The 27,427-nt window shown below is 58.6% G+C and overlaps 1 protein-coding gene across 3 annotated transcripts; it reads right to left on the bottom strand.

The window, feature by feature from the left end:
* Positions 1-26,668, bottom strand: CACNG3 (calcium voltage-gated channel auxiliary subunit gamma 3). 3 transcript variants are annotated; one of them, XM_085074259.1, is made up of 6 exons: positions 26,455-26,668; positions 26,261-26,347; positions 24,954-25,147; positions 4,453-4,536; positions 2,516-2,656; positions 1-1,433 (listed from the first exon to the last, which is right to left on the bottom strand). In XM_085074259.1, exons 3-6 carry the CDS (start codon positions 25,135-25,137, stop codon positions 922-924), a joined length of 921 nt encoding a protein of 306 aa, XP_084930385.1. In that variant the 5' UTR covers positions 25,138-25,147; positions 26,261-26,347; positions 26,455-26,668; the 3' UTR covers positions 1-921. The 3 variants fall into 3 exon arrangements, with proteins under 3 accessions (XP_084930385.1, XP_084930386.1, XP_084930384.1); XM_085074260.1 differs by lacking the exon at positions 26,455-26,668 and having other exon boundaries at positions 26,261-26,380; XM_085074258.1 differs by lacking the exons at positions 26,261-26,347; positions 26,455-26,668 and having other exon boundaries at positions 24,954-25,390.
* Positions 26,669-27,427: the final 759 nt, after the last annotated feature.

Raw genomic sequence — 27,427 nt, forward strand, 5'->3', positions numbered from 1 at the left:
TTGCCAAACTGGACAATTTTATTGTTTTTCTCATGGATCTCCCAGCCATTAGGGAATCACACCCCATCCGCAGCACCACGGTCGCGCGTTGCCCCCTCGGCTGTGCCCAGACAGTCATCTCTGACTGCGTGTGTATCAACTGTAGGGAAATAATTCATTTTCTTGCAACGTTAGAGGTGAATTAAATGCTGGATACTTGCTACCAGTCACTGGAGTAATTCTGCTCCTGAGTCCTTTCATGGCCTGAATGAACGGAAGGAAGGAAGGAAGGAAGGAAGGAAGGAAGGAAGGAAGGAAGGAAGGAAGGAAGGAAGGAAGGAAGGAAGGAAGGAAATAAGCCCTTTCGAGACCACAGAAAATTGCAAAAGGATGTTTCTTCCAACCCGACATGACAAAATTGAATTCCAAGCTATTTAATGCATGCACGAAACGCCATAGAGGAACCCAGCCCGAGCACTCCGTCCAGCACGACAGGGGAAGGGGTTCGGAACACAAGCATCGCTCCGGCACTGACTCAGTGCTTCCAGCTCCGGACTTCCAGGCGATTCCACTTAAATGTAACTACCGGGTTAAGGGTTCTCACAGACAGGGCTATCGCCAGCATTTCCATGGACACACAGCTACGGGAACACTGCGGTTATGATCACACGAACGATGGAGACCTCGGGAAGCCGCTGTCCCGGGGGGTTGGAGCCCCGCTCAGTCTGCAGGGCGCCAGGGTCCCGGCGTCACCCCGTCCCCTCCCCGCCGGGGGTGTCGCTCCCACCGCGGGCGCGGCGGCACGGCCCGGCCGGTGGCATTTCAGGAGTGAAAAACCAGCCCCGCGGCCGGGGGGCACGGGGAGCCTCTGGGTTTGTCCTTAAAAACGGGGTTTCACAGGTTACACCGTCACGAGGGTGATGCCATGCAGCCCAGCCCGCCTCAGACCGGCGTGGTTCGTCTGTTGGCCGGGTTGTTGTGCAAAGACTCCTTGAACTCTTTGGGGATGGAGTTATGGACCTGTAAAAAACCGTGGTCCCGCTCCGAGTTGAGCAGCGTCCCCATGGTGACCTTGGAGGGATCCCTGGAGAGGGTGAACATGGAGATGTCGGTGGAGGGGATGGTGCTGAACCCTTTGCTGATGGGCGACATGTCCCGGGAGCGGGGCTCGGTGGAGCGGGAGCTGGACCGCCGGCGGAAGCGGTACCTGTAGGGGGGGAGGCGGGTGAAGGCCGACTTCTTGAGCAGCTCCGAGTGCGACCTGGCGCGGATCTGGCGGTGCTTCTCGATGTACATGTGCACGGCGATCACCCCCACCATCTCGGCGATGATGAAGGACAGCGCGCCGAAGTAGAAGGACCAGCCGTAGGAGTAGCTCTTCTTGGAGTCGCTCTGCCCCGGGTCCCCTGCGTTGGCCGAGATGTACACTATGATCCCGATGATGTTGCTGAGACCTGCAGCGGGGACAGGGGGGACAGGAGGGGATGAGGGGAGGTGTCCCCGTGGGGCAGCAGCCCCTCTGCCAGCACACTTGGGTCAAATCTTGCGGATCTCTGCCGATGTCCCAGGATACCCAAATATTCCCTTACGCCTAGAATTCCCGTATATTCCCAGATATTGGAAGGGAAGGAGGAATAACCACTGTTTTGTCTAGAAAAGGGATGTTTCAGGAGCTCGTTGTGCTTTGCTTTGCTGAGCAGTGAGCAGAGGAGCAGGGCTGGTGCTGTGCACCCCCAGCAGAGCCACCCTGAGGGGCACAGGGGGATTCCTGCATGGACCCTTCATTCCCAGCACAAGCCCCAGCTCGCCATGGCCCATGGAGCACAGAGAATGGCTCTGTCTCTTTCTATTTCTGATGGAGTCCTGAGGCTCTGTTTGGGACAGGGGCAGCCTGTGCCCCTCCAGCAGCCAGCGGGGCTGTGCCGCAGGGAGAGGCTGGTGCATCCTCAGATTTACTTAATGAATCGATTATGTTCTCTCGGCTGTTTTCTCATCTGCATCGGCAGCTCCCGCCAGCCAAGGAGGGAGAGTCATTTGTCTCTTTGTGGGGAGAAGAAAAACACAAAATAGAGCAGTTCCTTGAGACAAAGACATTGTCACGCGATAATCAGGGGAAGCGTTGGGGAACAGAGAAATGAGTAATCCAGCAGGAACAGCCTCTCTAGAGGGCGATTTCCATGTGGGACTGTGGCAGCTCCCAGCGCAGTGCCCACTGGCTATCCGGGGTGGAGGGCAGAGGGCAGAGATCCCCATCCCTGTCCTGGGGCCTGGAAGGCCCCTTGGAATGGCTGCACTCCTGGGCTGCAGCCCCACACTGGCCCTGCTTGAGGCGGGGAGGGACACTTGGAGCTCTGTCTGGCACAGTGACCAAGGCCACAGACCCCTGATGGTTTTTTCCTGCAATGGGGATATTCCCCCAGGGATGGAACAGCTCTCAAAGCTCAGAATCTCTGTGCTGACAGCCTGGGAGGATCCACACCCCACCTCCCGCTCCCCCTGTCCCCCAGGCTGGAGGAGCCACCCGGGCAGCTCCTACCTGCCGAGACGAAGAAGATGCCTGCGCTGAGGATGACGTTGTGTTTGCTCTTGTAGAACTCGCTGGCAGCCACGCAGAGCCCCCCGAAGAACAGCAGCCCCACGCTGAGGATGGGGAAGATGCTGGATGCTCTCACAGCTCCTGTGGGACAGGGACAGGGCAGGATCAGCCCCCAGCACCCCCTGCACCAGCACCTGGGAAGGATCAGTGCCAGGGCACCCCTCGTGCTGCCAGGGCGGATGGGGAGAGCCAGCAGCACTCCCCACCATGCATCCTCTGCTGCTCATGGAATCCTGAGATGGTTTGGGCTGGAAAGGAACTTCAGACCATCCAGTTCCACCCCCTGGCATGGGCAGGGGCAGCTTCCACCATCCCAGGTGGATCCAAGCGCTGTCCAGCCTGGCCTGGGACACTTCCAGGAATGGGGCAACTTCTCTGGGCACCCTGTGCCAGTGCCTCACCACCCTCACAGGGAGGAATTTCTTCCCAGTATCTCTGCTGTCCCTGAGCTGCTCTGAAGCCCAGCAGCCCTGCAGACCTTGTGATTCCAGCCATAAAAACAGCTTAAACCCTGAACTTCTTCTTTTTCCCTTCCATCAAGGAATTTTGTCCTCCAGCCTAGTCACACAGTCAGCACCAGCAATTTACCTTCCCATTACCAAACATCACCCTCAGGTTTTGGCTGGAATGCCTCTGGAGTCTGGGATGGCAGAAATCCCACAGAGCTCAAGGCTGGTGAGGAACTGCTAACCACATGGTCAGGAACCTCTCCCATGGGGCCCAAACTATCACAGCTGATTTGGATGTAAAAATTTACAAATTAAAATACCTCAATTTCAACAAAAAATAATTTTCTGATGTAGGGGAAGAATGTACTCAAAATTAACAGAATGCCAAGCTCCCAGAATCCAGGCTGGACCATGCTGTGACCCCAGCTGGGCTCCATCCCACAGGACCAGCACTGACAGCAGTCACTGACCAGCACTACACAGAGAAAGGACTTTCCTACTTGGACGAGCTTCCCAAATGACAGTAGAGAGTAATGAATGCAGCAAATCACTACCTGCTGCACCATAAATACACCGTGCCTTGGTCTGGGCTCTCATCCCTCGATTAGGGCTGTTATTAAAGCACAGAAATACAGAGAAGCTCCATTAAAATTCCATTCTGGGGGCTTTAAAATAGACTTTTTACTTTAAATGTGAGAGGGAGTGGGAGAACTTCAACACTAATCTACTAAAACTGCAAAGCCATTTCATTAAACTCGCTCTCCTCTCCGCTGGGTGAGCAGAGCTGTGGAAATTTGGGAGTCCAGAGCAGCAGCTGGATGAGCAGCAGCTGGGTCAGGCAGGGGGCTGGGGCTGAGCACCAGGCAGAGGACACAGGGTTGGACACAGGCAGCAGGCACAGGGCTCTTCTCCTGGGATTCCCTCAAGCCCCAGCAGCTCACAGAGTGCCCAGGGCTGCCACCACCTCTGTCACCTCTCACACACTGTGTGCCCAGCGCTGAGGGGACAGTGCCCCTTGTCACCCTAACCCAGCCCCAGGGCTGAAATGCTTTCCCCTGAAAGAGGGGAAATTGAGGTGAGACAAGCAGGAGATGTTGAGTGTGAGGAAGTGGTGAGGGTGGGGAGGCCCTGGTTGCTCAGAGCCCCTGCATCCCTGGAAGTGTCCAAGGCCAGGCTGGATGGGGCTTGGGAGCAACCTGGCACAGTGGGAGGTGTTCCTGCCGTGGCTGGGGTGGGTTTAGGGTCCGTCCCAACCCAGGCCATTCCAGGATTCCATGCTCAGGTAATCTGGAGTGTCCCTGGGATGCCTGGGGAGCATGGGGAGCCTGGGGGGCTGTGACCCCTCAGCCTCTGCTGGGTGAAGCTGGGGGACAGTGAGGGGGTGCCCTGCAGAGTGAGGGGATGTGTGCCATGGGGGAGCAAACTCACGGAGGAGATACTCGGCCGTGTCTTGCTCGTAGTCTGCATCCTCAGGGAAGTGGTCGATTTTCTTGCACACTCCTCGGAAGGTTCCTGGGGAGACACAAGCCAGGAAAACTCAGAACCTCTGCGCTGGCCAGGATGTGCAGCAGCCCAGGAGCTTTGATGTCCTAAATGGGGACACTGAGGCACAGTGTGGGACTGCTCTGGGGTGGCAGGGGGCAGGGTGAGGTGACAGGAACTGCAGCATCTCCCTAGATAAGGGCAGCCCCTGCACCACCCTGGCTCTGCAGCACAGTCAGGCCATGCTGGCTCCATCCCCTCTGCCGTGGCACCAGGAGGGACACCTCACCAAGGACCAGAGCTCCAGGCGGGACAAGCCGACCCTCCCAGGCTGAGCTCGGGGGAGCTGAGCAGCATGACAGGCATCAATTAAAGCCTGAAGATGAAGCTCTGGAGGAGGCAAGCTGTCATCCAGAGGGAGACACAGCATGCAAGGGAGAATCGCCTGCTCCTGTTGCTTTGGGAACTGTGGGAGAAGGGGATGCACTGGGCACGGTGAGGACAGCAGCTCCACAGCACAGCCTCCTCCTCTCAGCTTTGGGTTTCTGCCCACCTTCTCGCAGTGCCCAGAGCCAGCAGACTGCCCCGTGCACCCCAGAGCCACCCCTGTGTGTCCCTTTGCTCTGCAGCCATCGGGCACTGCCAGAGTTGGGCTGCACCGATGGCTGAGCAGGGACAGGCAGAGCAACACGCCTGGCTGCCCAGGGGAGGGGGCGGGCAGGGGGCGGGCAGGGGGCAGCCCCAGCTCCGCAGCATCTATTCACACTCTGACATTTATTTCGGCTCCTTTACTCCCTCTGTTCATCAACTGATGCTCGTTGTCATGGCAATGCCGAGCCACCTGACACGCAACTTCAGCCTCCAAACACACACCACAACAAGGCTGCAGTCCCAAAAAGCCCCCTGTGACCTCCAAGATGCTCCCCAAGGAGGGAATCCTGCCCCTTGAGCTGCGGCTGGAAACGGCTCCAGGGATGGGGCAGCTGTCCAGGGTCCTGGCTGGGGACTCAGCACCCAGAGCAGCTGGGCCATGTGTCACCTCCTCAGCCACCAGGTCCCTGTCCCACGGTGACAGCAGATGCAACTCCATGTATGTATTCCTCTCCTGGCTTTACTTTTCCCAGCCGGGCCTGGGTAAAGCACACCGGGATGGAGCCTCCCTGGGACGTGCTCAGGCTCGGGCAGCAGCAGCTCAGCCGCTTGCTCTGGGCACTCGCAGTCCCTGTCTCACCCGAGTGCTCCTTCCAGCACCCAGCTGTGCATCCCGAGCTGGGCACAGCCCTGGCACGGCACCAGCACGGCTCTATGGACAGGCTGCACTGGGGGCTGCACTGGGGGCTGCACTGGGGGCTGCACTGGGGGCTGCACTGGGGGCTGCTGCCTCCCCCAGCCACCCCTCCTGCTGCTGCCAGCGGCTGGGCTCCTCTCCCGGCCAGGCTGCTCCTCTCAGCACATCCCAGCCTTCTCGTGAGCCCTTTCCCAGCCTCTGGCCTTGCTGTGCTGCGGATCCATGCCGGGAGCCTGAGTCACACCCCCGGCTTTGATTCATCTGCGGCCGGGCGAGCGCCAGCGCAGGCGGTGCTGCCGCCGCTACTCACTCCCCGCTCGGCTGTCTCCGTGCTGGATCTCGGTAATTTCCTCTCCCTATTAGTATGAATCCCAATTAGCCAACTTGGCTTACTGCCACACTTCGCTGCCGGAGCCCCGCAGAGCAGCAGTGGGCAGTGGGGCTGTGCTGGGAGCTGCTCTCAGCCAGCCCTGAGCTCCTCACCCACCCAACACCGCTCAGGACAGAGGAACCAGACCTGCCGTCCCCCCTTCGGCAGGAGGGCTCGGCGGGAGCAGTGCCAGCCCTGCCATCACTTGGTGCCATCAGTTGGTGCTACCTCTGCTCACCTGCACACCCCTGGCCAGGAGGGAAGCACGGTCTGCCCCAGCCTCACCCAGCTGCAGGTCCAACTGCGTGTCATGATCTCACCTTAATCCACGGAATCCCTGTCCAGCTGGGAAACCTCCCAGGGCTTTCTGTATCTGTCAGAAAGCGGACCGTGGGGTGCCCGCAGGGTGTCCCTGCCCCGCGGCCCCAGGCTCCTGCGGCGAGCGCTGCCTTGGGGTGACACGAGATTTAATTTGGAAGCGATGAACTCGTACTGCACACTCTGCAGGTTTGTACGGGCATCCCTCCCTGCCCTCCCTCCCCGCCCGCAGGGCTGTTTGCATCCCGCTCTCCGCGTGATCCTTCGATCCTCCCATCGCCGCAGCTCCGAGCCCCCCAGCCGCAGCTGGATGCTGAGTGCCCCCCGAGCCCCCCAGCCGCAGCTCTGAGTGCCCCCCGAGCCCCCCAGCCGCAGCTCTGAGTGCCCCCCGAGCCCCCCAGCCGCAGCTCTGAGTGCTCCCCGAGCCCCCAGCCCCGGGCGGAGAGCAGGCTTTGTGCTTGCCCTGCTCTCTCACTCGCGTTTCGCTGTGCGCTCCGCTCCCGCACCGCATTTATCGGCACATGCAGAGGCAATTAATTGATTTGATCTCAGGTTGTTTTCCTCTCAGAGCCCTTTTCCCCAGGGAGGGCTGGGGGGACGGGGAGGGGGTTGCGAGGGAAATATGGTTGCAGTGGTGGAAATGCAGCCGAGAATATCGATCTCAGCCCGGCGAGCCAGAAGACTAAAGAGCATCAGTTTTGGTGTTAAAGTCTCATTACTTTTCATCTGGTGGAACAGTTTTCCAGGGACCGTTCTGGGTGTTACCGGTGTGTGCAAAGGAGGACTCAGGCTGAGGAGGATGAGCTGATACTGCTCCTAAATGGGAACAAAATTCCTTGCTCCCCTCGCACAGCCTCAGCCAGGAGTCAAGGTCACATTCCAGCCCTCAGCTCTGCGCTCCTCCCGCTAAATCCAAGTGAGTTATCTCCCAACTTGTGGTCTCCAGTAATGGCCTTCCTAGAGACCCTGAGTTGCTCTGAATCCATCTGAAGGAAGTGGTGGATCCAAATTGATATTTTGGAGGAGCAGAGGTCAGAGCTGAGCCGGGAATGCTGGGGTAGGAAGGAGCCTGCGGCACATCCCCAGAGACACACAGGCTCTGCACTCCCTGAGTAACAAGAGCAAGATACCTAAATATCTCCGAGGAATTAAAACTTCAGGGCTCATCTTTTTTTACCTCCCACCCACCTCCCAGATGCTTGGAGAGATGGAAAGAAATTCATCCATATTCCTTCCCTTCTCCAGCTCCAGGCTCTGCAAGGGATCCTGAGGCTCTTTGCACAAGGTCCCTGGTGAGACATTGCAGAGCTCCGGGGTTTTGGGGCTGTGCTAGCCACGGCCAGCACTCAGTGGCCACTGCCCAGGGCTCAGCAGGTGACATCGAGCAGCTATCCGTGCCCCAGGAAAGGCTGTGGGGGTCCCAGCCACCCCCAGCACCTTGTTTGCCTCCTACATTGCCAAATTTTCCACACAGCCCAGGTTCAAAGGCATGCAGCAGCTTAGAAGGGCATCAGAGAAGGCTGGTGGGATGGCTACAGACCCCTGACCCACAGCTCAGGGCAACCCAGTGGAAATTGCTGCTGGAGCTGAGGACAAGGGGTGTTCTCCTGCAGGGCAGGGAAGCCCCGGGGAGCCAGGTGAGCTGTCCCCAGCATGCCACCAGCTCTGCGGCTCCTCAGGCTGATACTGTCACCTCCTCACAAGCTCTGTTGGCCCCAACTCCACTGGAGAGCAGCTGAAGAAAGGCAAAACCCGAGAGCCCCCAGCCTGCCCTGCTGTCAGGATGGATGCTGAGCTCCTCTGGGCTCCTCAACACCTGGCAGTGGGAGGAATCCTCCTCCTCCCCAGGACTGAGCTCGCTGCAGCACATCCCATTGCCCAGCAGCCCCACAGCTCCGGTGTAATCTGGCTGCATCTCCATTTCACACCCTCTCCCCCTCTCTGCGGTGGTGGCTCGTGGCTGAGCAGAGGCACCTACACAGATATGCCTGTTCTGAAGGACTTTTTCCCTGTTTTTATATATAAAAACACCCCTCCCCACCAGTGGAAAAAACCCAAGTCAGATGGAAGGAGCGCGGGGCGAGGAGGCGGCAGAGGTGGCCGTGCTGTGGCGGTGGGGTTGAGGCAGGCTGGGCACACCTGAGCACACACAGGGCACAGGGGACAGAGCCCCTGGCACCCCCACAGCGCGGCGGGGTGGGGCAGCGGGAGATGCCCGTGATGGGCATCCCCAGGGGGACACGGCGGGCACAGCTTGGCACTCACACCACGGGTGGGCTGGGAGCTCCACCAGCGCCAGGTGCCAGCGCTCAGCGCGGGGCGCAGGGACTGCACTCCCTCGGCAGTGCTGAAAGGGAAAAAAAAGAAAAAGGAGGAAAAAAAAAAATCTACATTTTGACAGTGACTCATCATCTCCCATTCTGGAATCTGTGGGGTTGGTGCAACCTACACAAGGCAGTTCAGAAAAGCAAAACAATTCTGAATAATAGAGGAGGAAAAAAAAGTTTGCAGCTGACGGGTAATTTCCAGCCCTTTGCTCTGAGGGTTTTCTCATTAGAAAAGTAATCAGGTAACACTCTGGAGCTGCTTCCAGGGGCTCCCCCTGCACTCCCCTGAGCTTCCTTCCTCCCTGCCTCCTTCCAACCTTCTTCCCTCTGTCCTTCCAGCTTGCTGGAGCTCATGGCAGGAAAGCGCTGTGCTCCTGGGGAGGTGCTGGGATGGGGCGGGAAGGTGCAGGGCTGAGGTGGGTGCAGGGGGTCCCTGCTGTGCCCTCTGCCAGCACACTGCTGTCCCCCCGTGGCACATGGCAATGGGCAGCAGCTGCCAACGCCGGGAGCCCTCAGATCATGCTGGGGAGGAGAGCACTCATCAGCATGTCTTAGGAAATCATTTCATGTTTTATCTTTAACAGTGAATAAACATTGATTTTTATTTTAAAAGGTAATTGACATTCCTATGAGAGCGCAGTGAGAGCTGGAGCAGCCGGAATCGGCGTAAATAAGCCATGTGCTAGAAATTAATGAGCTTCACTGATTGAGTTTATCTGTTTAAATTAATACAATTCTGGCAATTATAAAAAAAAATAATGATCTTTGGTTTGTTTGCCGCTTGGAGACGTTGATGGCAAGGGATGGGGCAGAGGGGGAGGCCTGGGTCCAGCTGAGCATCCCAGTGCCTGAGGCTGGAGCAGGATCCCACTCTCCTTGTTTAATGAACATTTTACATTTACTTGGTTAACCGATGAGCTTCTGGGAAGGGTTTGCCTTCCAGCCTCCTTCTGGTTGATAGGGGCAGCCAGCTCAGCTCTGGGGGATTCCTGGACCCCACGGCCTTTTCTAGCAGGATGGGGGGAAAGCGGGTCTGTCCTGCAGGGAGGGAGCTCTGTGCCTGCTTGGCAAAGGGGGTTTGGGTTTATCCCCATCCTCCCTTCCCACCACTCCAAAACTGACCCAGAGCCAGCAGAAGCTCCCAGCCCAGCCCTGGTATGAGCACCTGGTCCTCAGGGTCTCTTCCAACCCAAACCATTCCATGGTTTCGTGATCCCAGCTGCTATCTGGATAATTAACAGAAGGATCCAGACTCAAACATTTATAGGAGTGCATTTGACCCACATGGTTCATGTCCAGAACATTGGGGATAAAAACTGCCTAACTGGGACCAGGGGGAAAACCAAAAATCAGGAGTGTGAAACCTGGGATCCTCTGGTTAAACAAGCTGCCAGTAATTCAGCCAAAGGGAACCTGTGGGTGCTCCAGTGTCTGCTCCCACCCCGGGCCTGGCACAGGCCAGATCATCCCCAGGCTGCTTAAGCACCTATTTATACTAAGGAGGAGAGAAGCTGCATTATGATGGGGAGCTGGAGGTTTCACTTCACCGGTATTAAAATGTCCTCTGAATTTCTAAAAACCTATAAATGACAATTTCATAGCTGTGAAGCGTGGCATCCAGCACAGGGGAGTGCTATTTTCGACTCCGTGTTGACAGCTGAAGGGGAATGGATCACAGAATTAAAAACTAGTTGCTGCTCAAGTCCAAGCAATCACAGCTTGATTACACTTCTCATGGGCACACCGAGGCGAGTCTGAGGCACCAGCACACACTCCTGGTGCTCTGAGAGGTCAATTCACAGAGCAGAAAACAATTATAAGCCAAATCACTCAGGAGAATGGATTTAAGCATAAAAGCACAACTGTGTACAGAGAATGATTTAGGAGTGTTTTGCCCCAAATCTCATCACCATGACGGGAGCTTGCAGTGGGTTAGAAACCGCCTGGCTAATAAGTAAACAGCTATGAAAATAAAAACAGGCCCAACAAAGAGGAGAAAGGAGATATTCATAACTCTGAATATAAATCAGCAACTTGAAATTGTAGAGCACCGATAACAGCCCAAACAAGCAGTGCAAAAGCATCAAAACGTCCTTCCCCAGCGCATGGGGATGAGCAGCAGCAGCAGGAAGGAGCAGTGCCACCACCGTCACCAAACCACGCAGCAGCGTCACTCACAGGGCCCAGAAATGTGAAATAACTGATCACAGCCTGGCATTTCCCATCCAGCTCAGCCTCACCCCAGAGAGGCGCGGAGGGAGCTGGCTGAGCAATCCACAGCCGCATGGAATGCAGCTCTGGGAAGAGCCAGGGTGGAGAGGCTGAGGTGCTGCACTGCCCACCCTGCCTGGAGCAGTGCTGCTGCATCCCCTCTGCTGCTGCAGGGACCTGCTGGCACAGGGAGGCACCCAGAGCCAGGGGACAGGCCATGGACACAGGGACAAGGTCGCTGGTCACACCTGCTCTGGTGCAGCCAACTGCAGCCTGGGGCAGTGGCAGTGAGGGGCTTTGTGCCTTCAGATGCCAAAAGGGACATCCTGGTGCTGTGAAGTACAGCAGCCTGGAAAAACAGCTTTATTCATGGAATTGGCATAGAACCCCAGAATGGCTTGGGTTGGAAGGACCTTCAAGCCCACCCAGTGCCACCCCTGCCATGGCAGGGACACATTCCACTGTCCCAGGCTGCTCCAAGCCCTGTCCAGTCTGGCCTTGGACACTGCCAGGGATCCAGGGGCAGCCACAGCCTCTCTGGGCACCTTGTGCCAGTGCCTCAGCACCCTTAATATTCCCTGTTTCAAGGTGAAGCAGCTAAATTTGGGACCAACGCCATGGTCCGTGTTTGGAGTAGGATGTTGCTAAATTCATCCCATAAAGGGAGGGCTCAGAGGTTTGGGAGGTGCTGGAGGAGCCTGGCAGGCAGTGAACCCCAGTGCCCTGAGCACAGCCTGACCTCAGCCCAGCACTGCAGTTCCAGGGCTGTGAAAAGCGAATAATTCTCCAAAGGAGCCCCACAGTGCAGAATATCCAGGCTAAAAATATGTAAATGGCCATGAAAAGCACTGTCAGAGCTGCAGCAAGACGAGGCAGTCGCCAACAGGCAATTTCAAATTTCCGAGCTCGCTGCACGAGGCATTAAAAAGGTCACTATTTCTGAAATAAGGATCTTTACAAATAAACACATTTGCCGAGGCCTCGGTGAGTCATGCCAGAGCAGAACACAGAGCATTTCCACCCTAATGCTCCTGACAGGCCGGGAGCAGGGAGATCTTTTCATGTTTACAGTTCATCAATAGTTATTACAGCTGCACAGTCAATCTTTAAAGCACATTTAGCCTGGGAGGAGGCTCGGCAGGTTGTTTTCCCTGAAAAAGTGATATTAAATTTATTACGTTCTTCCTCTTTTATAGCACGGATTTGAAGGTAAGTATTTGAACTTCAAATACATGACTGCCACTCCAGCACCTGCCTTTTTTAAAATATATCTATACTTCTGTCACATCTTCCTGGTATAAATATTTGAAGTTTTCAGCTGATGTGCTAAAAGGACCTCGATCCATCAGAGCCTATTTATTCTGCGGGAGTGCAGTGGGCATCGTGCTGCTGGCTTGCTGCTGTGGGAGGGAGCTGGTGTATCCTGGAGCCACAGCTCCTCACTGGTGCATGCTGGAGCCACAGCTCCTCACTGGTGCCATGCTGGAGCCACAGCTCCTCACTCCTCACTGGTGCATCCTGGAGCCACAGCTCCTCACTGGTGCCATGCTGGAGCCACAGCTCCTCACTCCTCACTGGTGCATCCTGGAGCCACAGCTCCTCACTGGTGCCATCCTGGAGCCACAGCTCCTCACTCCTCACTGGTGCCATCCTGCAGCCACAGCTCCTCACTCCTCACTGGTGCCATCCTGCAGCCACAGCTCCTCACTCCTCACTGGTGCATCCTGGAGCCACAGCTCCTCACTGGTGCATGCTGGAGCCACAGCTCCTCACTCCTCACTGGTGCCAACCTGGAGCCACAGCTCCCCACTGGTGCATCCTGCAGCCACAGCTCCTCACTGGTGCCAACCTGGAGCCACAGCTCCTCACTCCCTGCTGGTGCATCCTGGAGCCACAGCTCCTCACTCCCTGCTGGTGCATCCTGCAGCCACAGCTCCTCACTCCCTGCCTGTTCCAGGCTCCCTGGCCGGGCTGTGGGTCCAGTCCAGCCCTCAGGCTCCCAGCACATCCAGCACAGACGGATTTAGCTCCTGCCTGCTGGGAGGCTGAGCCTCCTCCTCACCATCTGCGGGAGGGAAGCAGCCCCAGGGAGAAGCTCCAACGCCCCAGATGGGGAGAGCGATATTCAGGAGTAGCACCATAGTTTCACTCTTGGCTTTTTTTGGAGAATGAGAAGGGACTCTCCTGCAGACGGAGCATCAGGAGAGAATTTTGCTGGTGAAGGAGTGAGCAACGCCAACCTCATCTTCCCCCTCCAAGAAATAAATGCTGCCCTTGTGAGCTGCCCAGAGAGCCAGAGCCATTGCCATGGCACAGCACTCGCCCTGTGCCTTTGGGAAGACCTTGGCAGCACTGCACTGGCAGCAGGCTCCCTGCCTGGGCAGGGACAGGCCATGGTGCATCTCATCCATCTCACATCACGTTGGGGTTTTACAGCACCAAATCATCCTAACACATGGCAGCCAGCTGCTCCAGGCCCTGAAACACTGCTGTGCCTCAGGCAGCCCGTGGCACTGCTCTGTCTAAGGCTGTCCCTGCCCACACTGCTCTCTCCAGCCCTGGCAGCAGGACTCTGCTCCTGGCTATAAAGCTGCTCCACCCTTGGGTCAGAGCTGGGCAATCTGTTTCATGGCCCCCGAGCCACTCACACCATCAGCTTGGCCATTAAACAGCCTCATCTTCTCCTGCTTCCCACACCTGACTCAAAGCACAAAATGCTTTGCTAGAAAAAATCTGGGCATTGAAACAACCCCAGGTCCAGCTGGCCTTGTCATTCCAAATGCCAAACAACCCAACTCCCCACGGCTCTGCCCTTCCAGGAGCCAAAGAGAGCTCTGAGTGGGACAGGAGAGATGTGAAAACCCCTGAGATGGGCAGCAGAGAGCTTCACCACTCACTCAACTGTTTCCATCTTCCTCTCTCGCGTTAGATCACAGAGAGCCCATCGTGCTGCTGCTGCAGCCAGCTGCTGCTCTGCCATCAGTCTCGAGGATAACTGGAGTTCCACAAGCCCTATGGCACTTCCCTGGGGCTGCCCCTGTGTCTTTGCTCCCCTATTGCCAGCTTTGCTCTCAGCCACATCACCCACCCCTGCAGGGAGAGCTGAGCCTGCAGCAGCCCTTTAATAGCTCTGTCCAACTGCAGCCCAGCAGCTCCACCTGGGCATCACTGAGGGCACCCAGCTGCTCTCTGGATGAGGCACAGGCAGTTTGGGCTACAAGCTGGAAGGAGAATGGATGGAGAGCAGCCCAGAGCTGGAGAGGACTGTGGACAAGGGCATGGAATGACAGGACAAGGGAGAATTGCTTCACTGACAGAGAGGAGCTTTAGATTAGCTATATGGAAGAAATTCCTTCCTGTGAGGGTGGTCAGGCCCTGGCACAGAGTGCCCAGAGAAGCTGTGGCTGCCTCTGGATCTCTGGAGGTGTCCAAGTCAGGCTGGACAGGGCTTGGAGCAGCCTGGGACAGTGGAAGGTGTCCCTACCCATGGCAGGGATGGCACTGGATGGGATTTGAGATCCCTTCCAACCCAAACAATTCCATGATCCTGTGATTCTGTTATCCCCAATTTACAGATGGGTAGTGGAGCACTGGAGAGATGCAGATCAGAAGCATCTGCTCACTTTGGGTGCTCAGCTGGAGCTGTGCAGAACTGGGGATTTCACAGCCCTGAGCAGGCTCTGCGCGGGAGGTGACACTGCTGTCACAGCCTGGCCTGTGCCGCCAGCAGGGCTGAACCCACAGCCCAGGAACAGCTGCTGGTGCTGATGGGATGTTCTGCTCCTCCTGCTTGAAGATGTCTCTCCATCCCGAAGGGGAGACCTGTTCAAACTGACATTGCAAGTAGAATGACTGAGCTTTTGTGCTCTGACCAAGCCCTACTTAAAGCACAAGGCTGTCACTGAGACCCTCTCTGAGCGGCACAGAAGGTGTCACACACAGCAACCGGGGCTGGCTGCACGGGGCACAGCAGCTCCCACAGCCACCACAGCCATGGCCCTGCACGCTGCCATGGGCACAGGGGCCATTCTGTCCCCGCAGTGCCACCGCCCGGTGTCCCTCAGGGCTCCGTGCTGAGCGCGGTGCCGGCAGACGGGGCTCGGGGATGGAGGCGTTGGAGAGTCTGTCTGGCACCTCAGCCGTGATGAGCTGGGACTGGCAGCAAAGCCACCCTGCCCCGGGACTGGCAGAGCAGCCACAGGGCTCTGGGGATGCCCCGCAGATGGGCAGGAGGCTCCCGGGAGCGGCTGCAGGCTCAGGTTCAGCAGCACTGGGAATTCGCTCAGGATGGGGTTCAGCAGCAGTGGGAATTGGGGCAGGCTGGGGCAATGCACAGAGCACATTTGATGTTATTATATGTAATTATTTACAGCATGCACACCACCTTCCCCGGCCCTCGCAGGACCACGCTCCGGCTGACGGGAGGCAGAGGCAGAAGCCCCAGCTCTGCTCCTCTCCAGCTGAGGTCTCACACCTTGCTGCAGCTTTTCTGCTTCCCATGCAAGGCGCGATCCCTCTGATCCTTTTCCAGCTTCTCACGCTGGAGAGAAGGCCAAAGACTGATGTACAGAGAACACTTTCTTCTCTGGCTGGGGTGTGCTGTGGTGCGACAAGAGAGTCTCCAGCACGGGGAGAAGGAGCCTCGGGGCTGCGAGAGGCTCCCAGCCCCCGGAGCAGCCTGGGCGGGCAGGGGGATCAGCTCGTGCCCGTCTGGAGGGGACAGACGCCAGCCGGTGCCAGCCCGGTGAGGCCGGGTGGCACAGCTGCTGCGCCGCGATAAGGCTGCTCAGGCAAATGGAGGATTTGGCAAGGACGCCGCGCATCCCGGCAGGAGTGACTGTCTCGGCTGGCCGGGACACACAGCCGGAATGAGGCAGGGACAGCTGCCGGGAGGTCACAGTGTGCCTCGCCAAGTGACAGTGGCCTTTCCCAGCCGGGCAGCAGCCCCGGGTCGGGCGGGAGGCACCCGGGGAAGGTGCAGCCCTTGCAGTGCTCATGGCGTTGTGTGATGCAATCGGCGATGCTGATGTACCACACAGAGCTGCCAGAGGTTGGTGTTTAACATCCATCACCAGCCTGGCCTGAAGGGTTCCTATTCCATGCTAGGAGGGAGCCCCAGCCTCTCCAGAGGGATGGTGTGCCATCCTTGGGACCAGGAATGTTCTGCAGGACTTAAGCAGCTTGCTGATGGTGCCAGCAGCACAAACCAAGGCTGAATTTAATAAGTTAAATCAGGCACACTTCAAAAGGGTCATTGCTTGTTGGTAATCCCTCTGGGGATGCTCTCCCCTCCCCTTGTGATTCCAGGCACAAACTGAAATTAAGGGTATAATTAGGGGACAATTACCAAATCACCAGTGAAATTGGAAATGTGACCGTTCAAGAGACGTGAACACAAATGTCACCCTCAAACACCACCTTCTGTCGCTGCTCCCTACTGCCCAAGTGCCACAGGGCAGATCATCGATGCCAACGCCCCCATGGGTGCCCAGTGCAGGACGGCTGGGGGGTCACATGCCCCCCTTGCTCCCTGCACCCACCCTGGGCTCCTGTCCACCCCAATCCTCCTCCTTCAGTACAAACCGCTTGGCAAACAGCAAACGCACGGAGCCCCGGGGAAGGTGGCAGGATGGCACAATTGCCCTCCTGTCCCGCTGGCATTTCCACGTGACTGTGATTATTAAACACCTCCATTCCCAAGGACCTGACAGGAACAGCTCAGCCCTCCTCTGCTGCCCAACAGCATGAGCTTTGTCTTTACATTGTGGTGTCAGGAGACAAGAAACAGGCAATATCTGAGAAAATCATCACACCCTATCACCTGCTCAGCAGCCACGATCCTCCTCCTGCCTCTCCTGCCATGCCTGTGAAGAACCCCGATGTGTTCGAGCACAGCCACTCACCAGTGAGTGAGGGATTCCTGCAACGCTCAGGGGATGGGTAAAGCCTAGAGGTTCTGACACATCTCAAAAGGGACCGAAAGCCTGCTGTGGGAAAGTCCTCCACTCCTCCTCTGGGCAAGGGATCATAGAATCTTAGAAGCCCCGAATGGTTTGGTTGGAAGGCAGCAGAGGACACAGGACAGCTCGAAACACGAGCACAGCCTGGCCAGGACTTTTCATTCTGCAGACGCTTCAATACCTGTTGCAGGTAGAAGGTCGGGAAGTCACACCAGCGTGGAATCCGAGCATCCCCAGCGGCCCGGGCTGCCCGGAGTTTCCCGGGGTTGGGTAACAGGTCCCGGGGCGGGATGCAGGTCCCGGGGCGGGATGCAGGTCCCGGGGCGGGATGCAGGTCCCGGGGCGGGATGCAGCCTCTGCTCCTCCCCGCCGCAGAGCTGTCAGCACACACACGCCGAGGGAGAGACACCGTTGTCACCCCGGCGCTGTCATTCTTTATCACAGCAGGTGTCTGCTCCATCAGAGCTCTTATCTCGAGCAGCCGCGGCTCCTCACAGCCCGCCTGGGGCTGCGCAGAGCAAGCTGCTCCCTGCTCCCCACCCTGGGGAAAGCTACCCGAAACCTCCGGAGGTTTTGAGCCCGAAGCATCAGCCACAGCAAACCCTCCCGGGAACATTCAGGAAGGACGTGAGCTCCCTCCCCATGCCTCCACACGGAGCACTGACCCAAAGTGCATCCACCAGCTTCAGGGGATTTCCTTCCGAGGTCATTTGAGAGACCGAAGTGGGTTGGAGGTGCTGCAGCCCTTCGGGAAAGGGAGTGGGGCAGTGGGCAGTGGGCAGCGGGCAGGAGCCCTCCCCACGTCCTCCCATCTCCCCAGGGGCACTTTGCGGGGTCTCAGGACACGGGTGGGCACTTTTTGGATGCCTCGGACTAGCCCTGTCCCAGTGCCTGCCAGCGCTGCTGCGTTAATGACAGTGGATACCTGGCGGCTGCCTCCTGCCAGCGCCGTGAGTCAGCCAGCGGCACTTGTCAGCAGGTGAGGCAGGGAAGAACCCCCCGGCAAGTAGGACCCCTCGGGCAGCAGCTGAGCAACCCCCCACACGCGTAAGGATTAGTGCATTTATATAATTTTAAGAGCATTTTTGATTTTCCCGAAAAAGGAGGTTAACGTCTATTTATGAAGCTCGCACTGTGTTCATTAAAAATCCATGGTGAAACCCATGTGAACAGGAGCCACGGAGACGCGAGAAGCACTGAGCAAGATGAATGCCTCGGCTGCCTCAGCTCACCTCGTGTCAAACAGCAGAGCACGACAGCTCTCCACACCTGGCTGTCCCCCGTGCCGAGCAGGGCGTGCCAGCGAGGTGTCACCCTGCGGCCGGCGGGCACCGTGCTGGGGACTTTCCCGGAGCCGAGTGAGGTGAGCACTCCTGAATCCACCTGGCTTCACCTTACAGAAGGCAAAACTCATGCTGAGAGAAGGGATTGACCGAAGGCCACGTAGTTCTTGGCAGCGGAGCTGGGCATCGCTCCCTGGCTGCTCCAGCAAACGTCATCGCTGGCACCTCCTGGCCTGTCCCCACCTCCTGGCCTGTCCCCAGCTCGCCGGGAACGGCAGGATGTGGCATCCATCCGTGGGGCATCCTCCCCAAACCGCAGCCACCCGCAGCCACCAGCGCCGGGGCTCACAGCCTTCGTTAGCCATCGCTAATTATTTACAGCCGGCATGGAGCCAGTGACCTTGCATGGGGAAAAAAACCACTTGAGCCTCATTCAAATTCAGCCTTCCACCTCTATTACACGGGAACAGCTCTGGAGATGACAGGCTCTGCACCACGCCTATGCAGCAGTAAAATGCCTGTTTCTGAGCTGTTCGCAGCACACATTTTACTCATCACGTGCCGCTCGCAGGCAGTGAGGAAGCCGGCTCTTTAACCCACCCCACAAGTCAGGATTTTTGCCCAGAAAACACTGCAGCATCCCAGGAGGGTGGATTTTGCCCCCTCTGCTCAAAGCAGAGCTGGTGGCAGCGAGCTGAGGCACAGCTCCTCCCCGGACACTCTCCGAGCAGCCGAGGAGCAGCAGGCGCTGTGCTCGGAGCCACGGTGCCAGCTGGCAGTGGCACGAGACCCTCCGTGTCCAGAAGGGTTTTTATGACTCGTGGCATTTGGCCATGTGCCACAAGAACGTGCGTCTGGAGCAGCTCGAGGGTCCAGCCAGCCTCATTTCCATCTCCATTAGAGGACACTAATTCACGTTTATCCTATACATGCTCCACCAAGGCGAGGCTCAGGGATTCCCTAAATGCCAGGTCGTGCCCCTCGCAGAACCCCCTGCCCAGGGAGGTGTCACCCTGTGACTGCAGTGCCAGGGGCTGGGCTGTCCCTGCTCCGTGCTGTCCCGGCAGAAAGACTTGCTGGGAGTTAACCTGCAGCCTGCTAATTCCATCAGGTGGTCTCAAACAGCTAACTGTTCCTCTCCACCTTCACCCAGCAGCTCACCTTGGGTGCCTCCATCACACCACACCACACCCTCCACTTCCAGCTCACAGGAGAGCTCAACAGCTCCCAGCCCTCGGGTAACAAGGAGCAATAACCCTTTTCCACCACTGCCCCAAACGTGCCTCTCTGCACAGAGCAGCCCCATCTCCCCCTCCATCCCCTCCAGCCCGTCTGTGCATCCCTGCCCCACAGCCACCACCCCTGGGCTCTCATCGGGGGCACCCCGGGCAGAGCCATGGCTGGTGGCACTGTTTGTGGCCATGCCAGGGGTGCTGGGCTGCAGGGCAGGGTGGTCAGCATGGTCAGTGTGGCCGTGGAGGGCAGCCTGGCAGCCACACCAGCACCAGCACTGGCACCGAGCTGGGCCGAGTGCTGCCGAGAAGAGGCACGTTGGGGTGGTGATGAGAATCTATCACAGACACCGAGCAGACAGAGGAACAGGATGAGCAGCTCCTTAAATACCTGCCTGTAATGAGTAGCGAGAAAAAGTGCTCCATCATGGGTGATTGCAATCTCAGGGACATTTGCTTGGCGCTTTTAAAAATTAAAGATAATAACTTTCTAACAGAAACAATCTTGCTGTCACCTTGGGGAAATTCTCTGCTTGGCCTCACTCAGAGGGCTGAGAGGAGCTGGAGGAGGGGAAGAGCTGGTGCCTGGCCAGGGAAGTCTCTTCCAGCCCGATTTAACGCCTTCGCTGCGACCCAGCTCAGCTCAGCGGAGCCAAAACCAGCCGCGGGCAGAACCAACAGGGCAAAATGGAAATTCAGGAGCAAGGGCAGGTGCTCTCCTGCACCTCACAGCCCTGCCTGGTTACTGTAAAGGGGAATGGAAAATGCAATTAAAAAATGAAAAACTGGGGAAAGTAACAAGCCACATGCATGGCTGATGGGAGAAGCAGTTAAAATAAATCTGCAGCTTGAAAGGTCAAGGCAAAACAAGGAGGAATTCTTTCATTGTGTTGGAAGGATAGTGTAGAGCAGCACTGGATCATGACGATGTAACTGTCAGTCATGGAGCAGAAGTGACACATGCTTATTTATTCATCAGATACTTCTGTTCTGTAGTTGGAGACAAATAGGCTCCTGTATTCTGGCAGGAGCTGGGAGGATGCTAAACAGCGACTGCAAAGTGTAAACATGGAGCCGGGAGGACTTGAGAACTTCTTCCCAGAGAATAGGCTGAGGAGGATTCTGAAGATCTAAAATGGGTTTTAATAAACCTTGGCATTCTGTTGAATTTCTAGAAGAGGGGAGAAGCTGGTTTAATGCCAGCAGTGATGCGATGGGCAATGGCAGGAGCTGTGTCCCCAGCACCGCCCGTGGGTTAGCAGAGGTGGGAACGGGGGAGGAGGCAAATGTCAAACGGCCTCGTGGAAAATAAATTCATCAAACTTCATAAATTTTTCTTGATACGGTTACAAATTCAGTTGATAAAGGAAGTCGGTAACATAATACATTTAAGAGTTCCACAGGGTATTTGATTTAGCTCTCCTGAAAAAGTTAAAGACCTGTATTATGCAGGATCAGCAGCACTTTATTAATGGGTTGGGAGCTCACAGAGATGGTTCCTGTCATCCCAGGGATGTTCCTGCACAGGATCGCCTGTAACCAGCACAGTGCTGAGCTACAACACCATCTTCATTGGGAGTATTGAATAAAACATGAAATAATTGGGAGTAAAAGAGGGAAATGGCAGAGAAAAGACTGATGGGAATACTGACGAGTGAGGGAGGTGGGTCAGGCAAATCGGGCAGCTCGGCACCATGGGCTCCTTCAGCGATGGTCACCTCCATAGAGCCAACTCCAAGGATCAAGAGCAAGGAACCAGGAGAGCAAGCTCCATTTCGGGGTAGGAGATGCTGCTCAGTCACACCGGGGGGCTGGGGGTGCCACCAGCACGGGGACTCCCTGTGAGGGACTCAGCGACCTCAGTGCACAATCAATCAGACACAGCAGGCAGAACATGGACAAACAGCCCACATGGCTGCGGGAGAGCCAGGGGGCAGAGATTATCTCTCATGTTCAGGGGAGTTTGAGGAGCTCCTGAGCTCTCCCAGTGGAACCACAGCCCAGGGACATGGCTGTAGCCTCCAGGAGTGACCTCAGCTGTAGCCTCCAGGAGTGACCATCTGTCCACCACAGAGCCACGCAGGAGCTGCAGCTCAGGTGTAGGAAGGACTGGGAAAGGTCCTGAGGGCTGTGGGGTCAGCTGGTGGCATCTGCAATATTGTGTTTAAACCCAGCCAGGATCATCCCAGAAGACCAGCCCTGAACAAAGCTCTCCAGGCTCGGCAGGGAAGAGCTGCAGGTTGGAAAAGGCTGTGCTGGAGCTGCTGTGGGGGACACTGGAGGGGCCAGGATGGGCCCAAGGGGGACAGCTCAGCCAAAGGACAGCGCTGGGACACAAGATGTCTGTGTCCCCTGCAGAACACCCCACGTCCCACCCCGGAGGGATGCAGGATGCTGAGCATCCTCTGTGAGGGAGGCAGGCAGAGCAACGCTTGGCCTCCTCCAGAAATGACAGAGCACTTTATTCTGATGAGGGAAATGAAGGAGGAAAGGAAAAGTACCACATCGCCTTAAAATATGGTATTTTGAGCAGCCTTGGCCAAATCCTCCTGCTCCTTCTGCCTGTTTCAGATCCGCATGATGCCATGGAGCCAGTCCCAATCTACACCACGCAGCAGGGAGGACACGGAGCCTCCCTGCATTTAATGATGCTGCATTTAATGATGCTGAATTTAATTAAGTTTGATGAAAACCAAAGTTCTCTTACTTTCTTAAAAGCACCACCAGCCTAAGCAGCTATTTCTCAACTTCAGCTCTCTCCCCAAAGTGCCATGTCCTTCCCTCCCTTCCATACCGACACAGCAGGCACAGAGGAAAACAAGTGACACTGAGACACGCACGGGGGACATGCACTGACCAGCGCCCGTCACACCTGAGCCGGACACACGAGAGCACACCTTCCAAGCGTTCACATTTCGTAAAACCAACAATCAGGATCCAAACGCTGCGGATTCCAAACAGCACAGCCCAGCCCAGCCCAGCAGTCTGGGAACACCTGCCTGGGCTCCAGCTCCTGACTCAACCGCTAATTTGTGTTTCCCAGCGTGGGTGTCTCTCCATGGGTCTGCGGCGGCTCCATTCAGCATTTATCCGCTCTCGCCGGTGGCTTGTGACGCTCACGTGGTGCGTGGCTCCCACGCAGGCGCTGCGCCGGGAGCGGCAGGGATGCTCGGAGCTGGTGGAACTCACGTCGGGCAGCTCCGTGACGAGCCACGCGCGCCCGCTGGAGCCACGGGGCTCCGCACGCAGCTCCTCCCGCCGCACACGCCTTCAGCCCCCGTTCGCGGCGGAAAGTTCAGGGCCGAGGCGGTTCCCGGCGGGCGGGGAGCTCCGCTCGGTGCTCAGAGCATCCTGTGGCCGCAGGAGAAGCGGCCCCTGCGACAGACCGCGCTCGGTCCCGGCGGCGGCGGGGAAGGCTCTGCTGTCCCTGTGTCAAGCCCGACACAGGGAGCGCGCAGAGACGTGGCGGCAGCGAGGCCCTGCAGCAGGAATGGCACAGCACCTGCTGCGCTAACAGGTACGGGGCTCGGCCCCCGGCGCTGCCCCGGCTAAGGGGTCCTCAGCCCCCGCCCAGCGCCGTCCTTCCCCCGCACCGACCCGTGAGCGCTTCGCAGCTCGGCTGGGGGAAGTTTTCCCTTCCCAGCATTGCACTGGTTAAGAGCCTGTGAAGTGCCTTTCTCCCGCAGAATTCAGGAGGGTGACAAGCAGCCCCAGCACGTCCCCCCAGCACATCACAGCCCCATGTGCTCCCCCCGAGCACAGGCTGGAACCCTCCTATCCCTGCCTGGGTGCTGCAGCCCCCGCAGCCCCACTGTCACTGTCACCCCAACCCACACGCCGGGGATGACGGAGCCTGTGCCCCGCGCGAGGCCTCGGCTGTGCCGCAGGTATGGCCACGCAGCCCCCACTGCTCCCACTCCCACTCCCACCCCAGCAGCTCTCAGAGCACCAGCACGGGGTTAGGATGTGGAACGGGGAGCGCCGAGCCCACGGCGAGCCCATGCCCTGCTGCTCCCAGCCCCGCGCCAGGGCTCAGGGCGGTGGGCTGTGATCCAGCTCTGAGCTCTGCCGTGGCACTGCCAAGCCCTTTCCCGAGTGAGCTGTGCCCAGGGCAGCGGGGCTTCTCTGGCTCCTTCCAAAGCAGTGATTGATCACAGAGAGGGAAACATAAAACATCGACTGGAAAAAAAAATACAGGTAGCAAACCGAAGAAATTTGGAAATTACTCATGCCTCCAGTGATCCCATCTTTCACATCCCTGGCTCCTGCCTCCTTGGCTCCCTCAGCGCAAGAGGGGAGACAGATTATCTCAAATTATTTATTATGGAATTAGAGCATGATCCAAACCCTCCTTGAATCAATAAGCTGTGACTGACTTCACCAGGTTTAGGACCGAGCACCAGGAGCAGACAGGGTATTTCTGCATCCATGGCCGTGACTCACCGAGAACTTTCCAACGTGGAGGAGCAGCTCAACACCGTGGCTCTCCTGCCCCCACCACTGGAGGGGTCGCTCCTGGGCTGGGGCAGTGTGACACCCCCAAGGCTCCGCAGGACAGTGGGGCAGGTTGGCCTGAGCACACAGGACACCCACTGCGGCCACTAATTGTAAAAGTTAGGGCCCAGGGTGATGCCACCGGCCATTTTTTGCTGCGCAGGTAGCAGCACCTGGCTCTGCTCAAGCTCATCTTTAACCACAGCCTGTGGGTGCTGAGAAACACCTCAACCAGCAGCTTTGGGGTAAAACTGCCCCAAAACGTGGCCTGTGCTGCAGGAGGGCGGCAGCTGCTGGGGCCTCGCCAGCCAGGCGCTGCTGCGGGAGGGAAGCAGCGGGGCGAAGCGGCGAGGCCGGGCAGGCAAGAGCACGGCAGTGGGGCAGCCCAGCCGCGGGACTGGCCGGCCGTGGGGACAGAGGGACGAGCTGCGGTGGGGCAGCAGCAGCCCACCTTGCCCCGCCGTGCTGCTGAGAGGGAAAGGGCTGGCGCCGGTGCTGGGGCTCGCTGATGAAAACGCCGGGTGCGGTGGGTTTCCCGGTGACAGGGACGCGGTGCCGGCGGAGCCTCGGAGAGGGGCAGCGGCCGCGGGGCTCTCAGATCGCTCACACATTCCTGATCAGGAGAGGGACCTGTGGCCCCTCAGCCCGGAGCTCGCCGGGAGCACACAGCGCGTCTGCCGCCGCCGGCGCGGGTTGCCAGCACGGGGAGACCCCGCAGCCCGCAGCCCCGCTCCCCCGGCCCCGCGCCCCGCGTGGAGCAGCCCTCCGCGAGGTTCCACCTCGGTGCCATCGCGAGCGCCCGGGGAGGGAAGCGGAAGGCGGCAGCGGAGAGCGGCGGGGCCGCCGGGCCGGGAGACGCTCGGATGGCCGGGGGATGCGCCGCTCGCCGGGGGCCCAGATCTGGGGTGGGGGGTCCCGCGATGCAACCCTTCCCCCGAAGTTTTGGGGCCGCGGGGTTCGGTACCTTCCAGGCAGCACGTCCTCCAGAGCCCCGAGTGGGTCATCACCTCCTCGTTCTTGCGGCTCGTGTCGTTGTCGTTCGTGGACTTAGTCCTGCACACGCCGCGCGAGTAGAGCCAGTAGTCGGTGCCCACGGCGATGGTCATCAGGCTGAAGGCTGCGAAGGCTCCCACCGTGGTGACGAGCATCTGGACGCCTCTGTCACACATCCTCATGCTGCTTCATCCTCCGGCGGCGGCTCGCAGGGGAAGGGCCGGCGCCGCCGCCCGCCGCCCGCCGCCTCATGCCCCCGCGGCCGGCGGAGAGCCGGATCCCCGCGGCGGCGCGGAGCGGGGCGGCCCGGCCCCGGGGAGCCCGGCAGGCATGGCCCGAGCGCAGCCCGCGGAGCGCAGCAGCCCAGCCCGGCGGAGCGGCTCCGCCGTGCGCTCCCGCCGCCTCTCCCGGCGCCTCCCCCGCGCCGCCCGGCCAAGGCAGCGGCGGGGGGCGGCGGGGGCGGGGGGCAGCGGGGGGCGGGACCCGCGGGGGGCTGCGCCGCCGGGACACCGCCCCCCGCCCGCTGCCACCGGCCGGCACGGGGACGGCCACCGCCTCGGGTGCCGGGGGGACGGGGACGGGAAACCTAGCCCGGGGTGCCGGGACTGGGCGGGGACCGCGACTGTGACTGCCCCGGGAGCCCCCCCGCCCCGGGATGCTGGGATCGGGACTGCCCCGGGGCATCGGGACAGGGACCCCGCTAGGGATACCCCGACTGGGCGGGGGGACCCCACTACTGGGAGCCGGGACTGAGCGGGGACAGCGACCGTGACCGTGACTGCCCCAGGGACCACACCCGGGATTCTGGGACTGGACTGGGACTGTCCCAGAGGACCGGGACCTGGACCGGGTGGAAGTGCCAGTACCGCCCCAGGGACAGTCACCTACCCGTCCCAGTCCCCTGGCGTGGGGCCGCTCGATTCCCTGATTCCCCCACCCCAGTCCGCCTGAGCTGCTGCAGCAGCACCGAGCACCGGGAGGCAGCTGGGACAAGGGACTGGGGGCCACACATCCCCACAGCGGACCCCAGGAAGGGCACAGCACGCTGACACGGAGCTGTCCCTGCCCCGACGACAGGGGTGTTTATCCCCTGACCGAGAGCTGGCTCAGTCTGAACCTTTCTTCTACCTACAACCCACTCCCGAGCACTTCCCAGCAGTTAACCCCCCCTGCCCGCTCCCTCTCCGCTGTCTCCTCATCTCCCTCAAACATCCCTCAGCCGGTTGGATGAGCCCATGACTCATGCGACCTTTCCAACAAGCCCTAGAATACACTTACCTCTGGAATTCGCAGTCCTGTGAGGGCCACGGGTGAGACGGGAAAGCGAATGATTTACACGACGGCGTGCACTTCCCCAGCCCTCATCTGTATGCACTCACATGGAAATACTAGTTATTTACTCCAAAAAGGCAAACAGAAAATTATGAAGGTACTGAGAAATTAAGAATGCGAAAATTAAGTAGCTCCTCAACCTGCAATCCCCGCTCGTGCTTCTCCCCAGGCAGGGCACGCTGATTGCTGCCCCGCCGCGCTCCCTCCCCAGCTTCCCGCTGGCTCCTGGCTCTGGATCACCCTGGTTCATTCCCTGCTTCCCCACGGGCCCTGTGCCTGGTTCCCAGCTCAGGCTGGAGGCGGTGCAGCTCTGCCCAGACTCTCTGGGCGCACAGCACCAGCTCCTGCTTCCCAGCATTTCCATCCGGAGAGTGGCAGCGCTCGGTGAGCTGGGAGGGGATACAGCCCTCTGAGGAGTGTGAGGATGGGGATACAGGGCTGGGGTCAGCAGCACCGACCCACCCACCCTGCATCACAGGGCTTTTTCCTGTGCATTTTTTGAGGAGGGATTATCGTTTCTCAGTTTTGGGGAGTGGTGCTGGCAGAGGCGCATGATGGTTCACAGGTCACACCTTGGTGTCACAGACTGGACATCGAGATGAGCTCTGGGTGTGGCTGCCCTGCGATGTTGGTCACAGAATCACAGAAACATGGAATGGTTTGGGCTGGAAGGAATCTTGAAGGTCACCCAGTGCCACCCCCTGCCACGGACAGGGACACCTCCCACTGTCCCAGGTTGCTCCAAGCCCTGTCCAACCTGGCCTTGGACATTTCCAGGGATCCAGGGACAGCCACAGCTTCTCTGGGAATCTGTGCCAGGGCCTTCCCACCCTCACAGAGAAGAATTTCTTCCCGATATCCGATACAAATCTCTCCTCTTTCAATTTAAAGCCTTTCCTCCTTGTCCTGTCACTATCTGCCTGTGTAAAAAGTCTCTCCTCATGGTTTTCCTAAACCCCTGATCCCCAGCAATCCCGCGGGTTCCACAACGGCAGCTCAGCGCACGGTGCAGGGAAAAGACCAAGTTTCTGTGGGACATCTGCCTCAGCCCCGGCACGACGCCCCTCATCCTGCCACCCCCGCCTGGTGTCCCCCGCCTGTCAGCAGCGCGTG

Source organism: Lichenostomus cassidix, chromosome 14, assembly GCF_008360975.1.
Source record: "Lichenostomus cassidix isolate B80296 chromosome 14, HeHo_3.0, whole genome shotgun sequence".
In the NCBI taxonomy this organism is placed as follows: Eukaryota; Metazoa; Chordata; class Aves; order Passeriformes; family Meliphagidae; genus Lichenostomus; species Lichenostomus cassidix.

Excerpts from the sequence above, each read along its gene's own strand:
- CACNG3 (XM_085074258.1), bottom strand. The coding sequence starts at position 25,164 with ATGAGGATGTGTGACAGAGGCGTCCAGATGCTCGTCACCACGGTGGGA. Across the intron at positions 4,537-24,953 it reads GAGGACGTGCTGCCTGGAAG|GAACCTTCCGAGGAGTGTGC; the intron begins GTACCGAACCCC and ends GTGTCTCCCCAG. Across the intron at positions 2,657-4,452 it reads CACGGCCGAGTATCTCCTCC|GAGCTGTGAGAGCATCCAGC; the intron begins GTGAGTTTGCTC and ends CCTGTCCCACAG.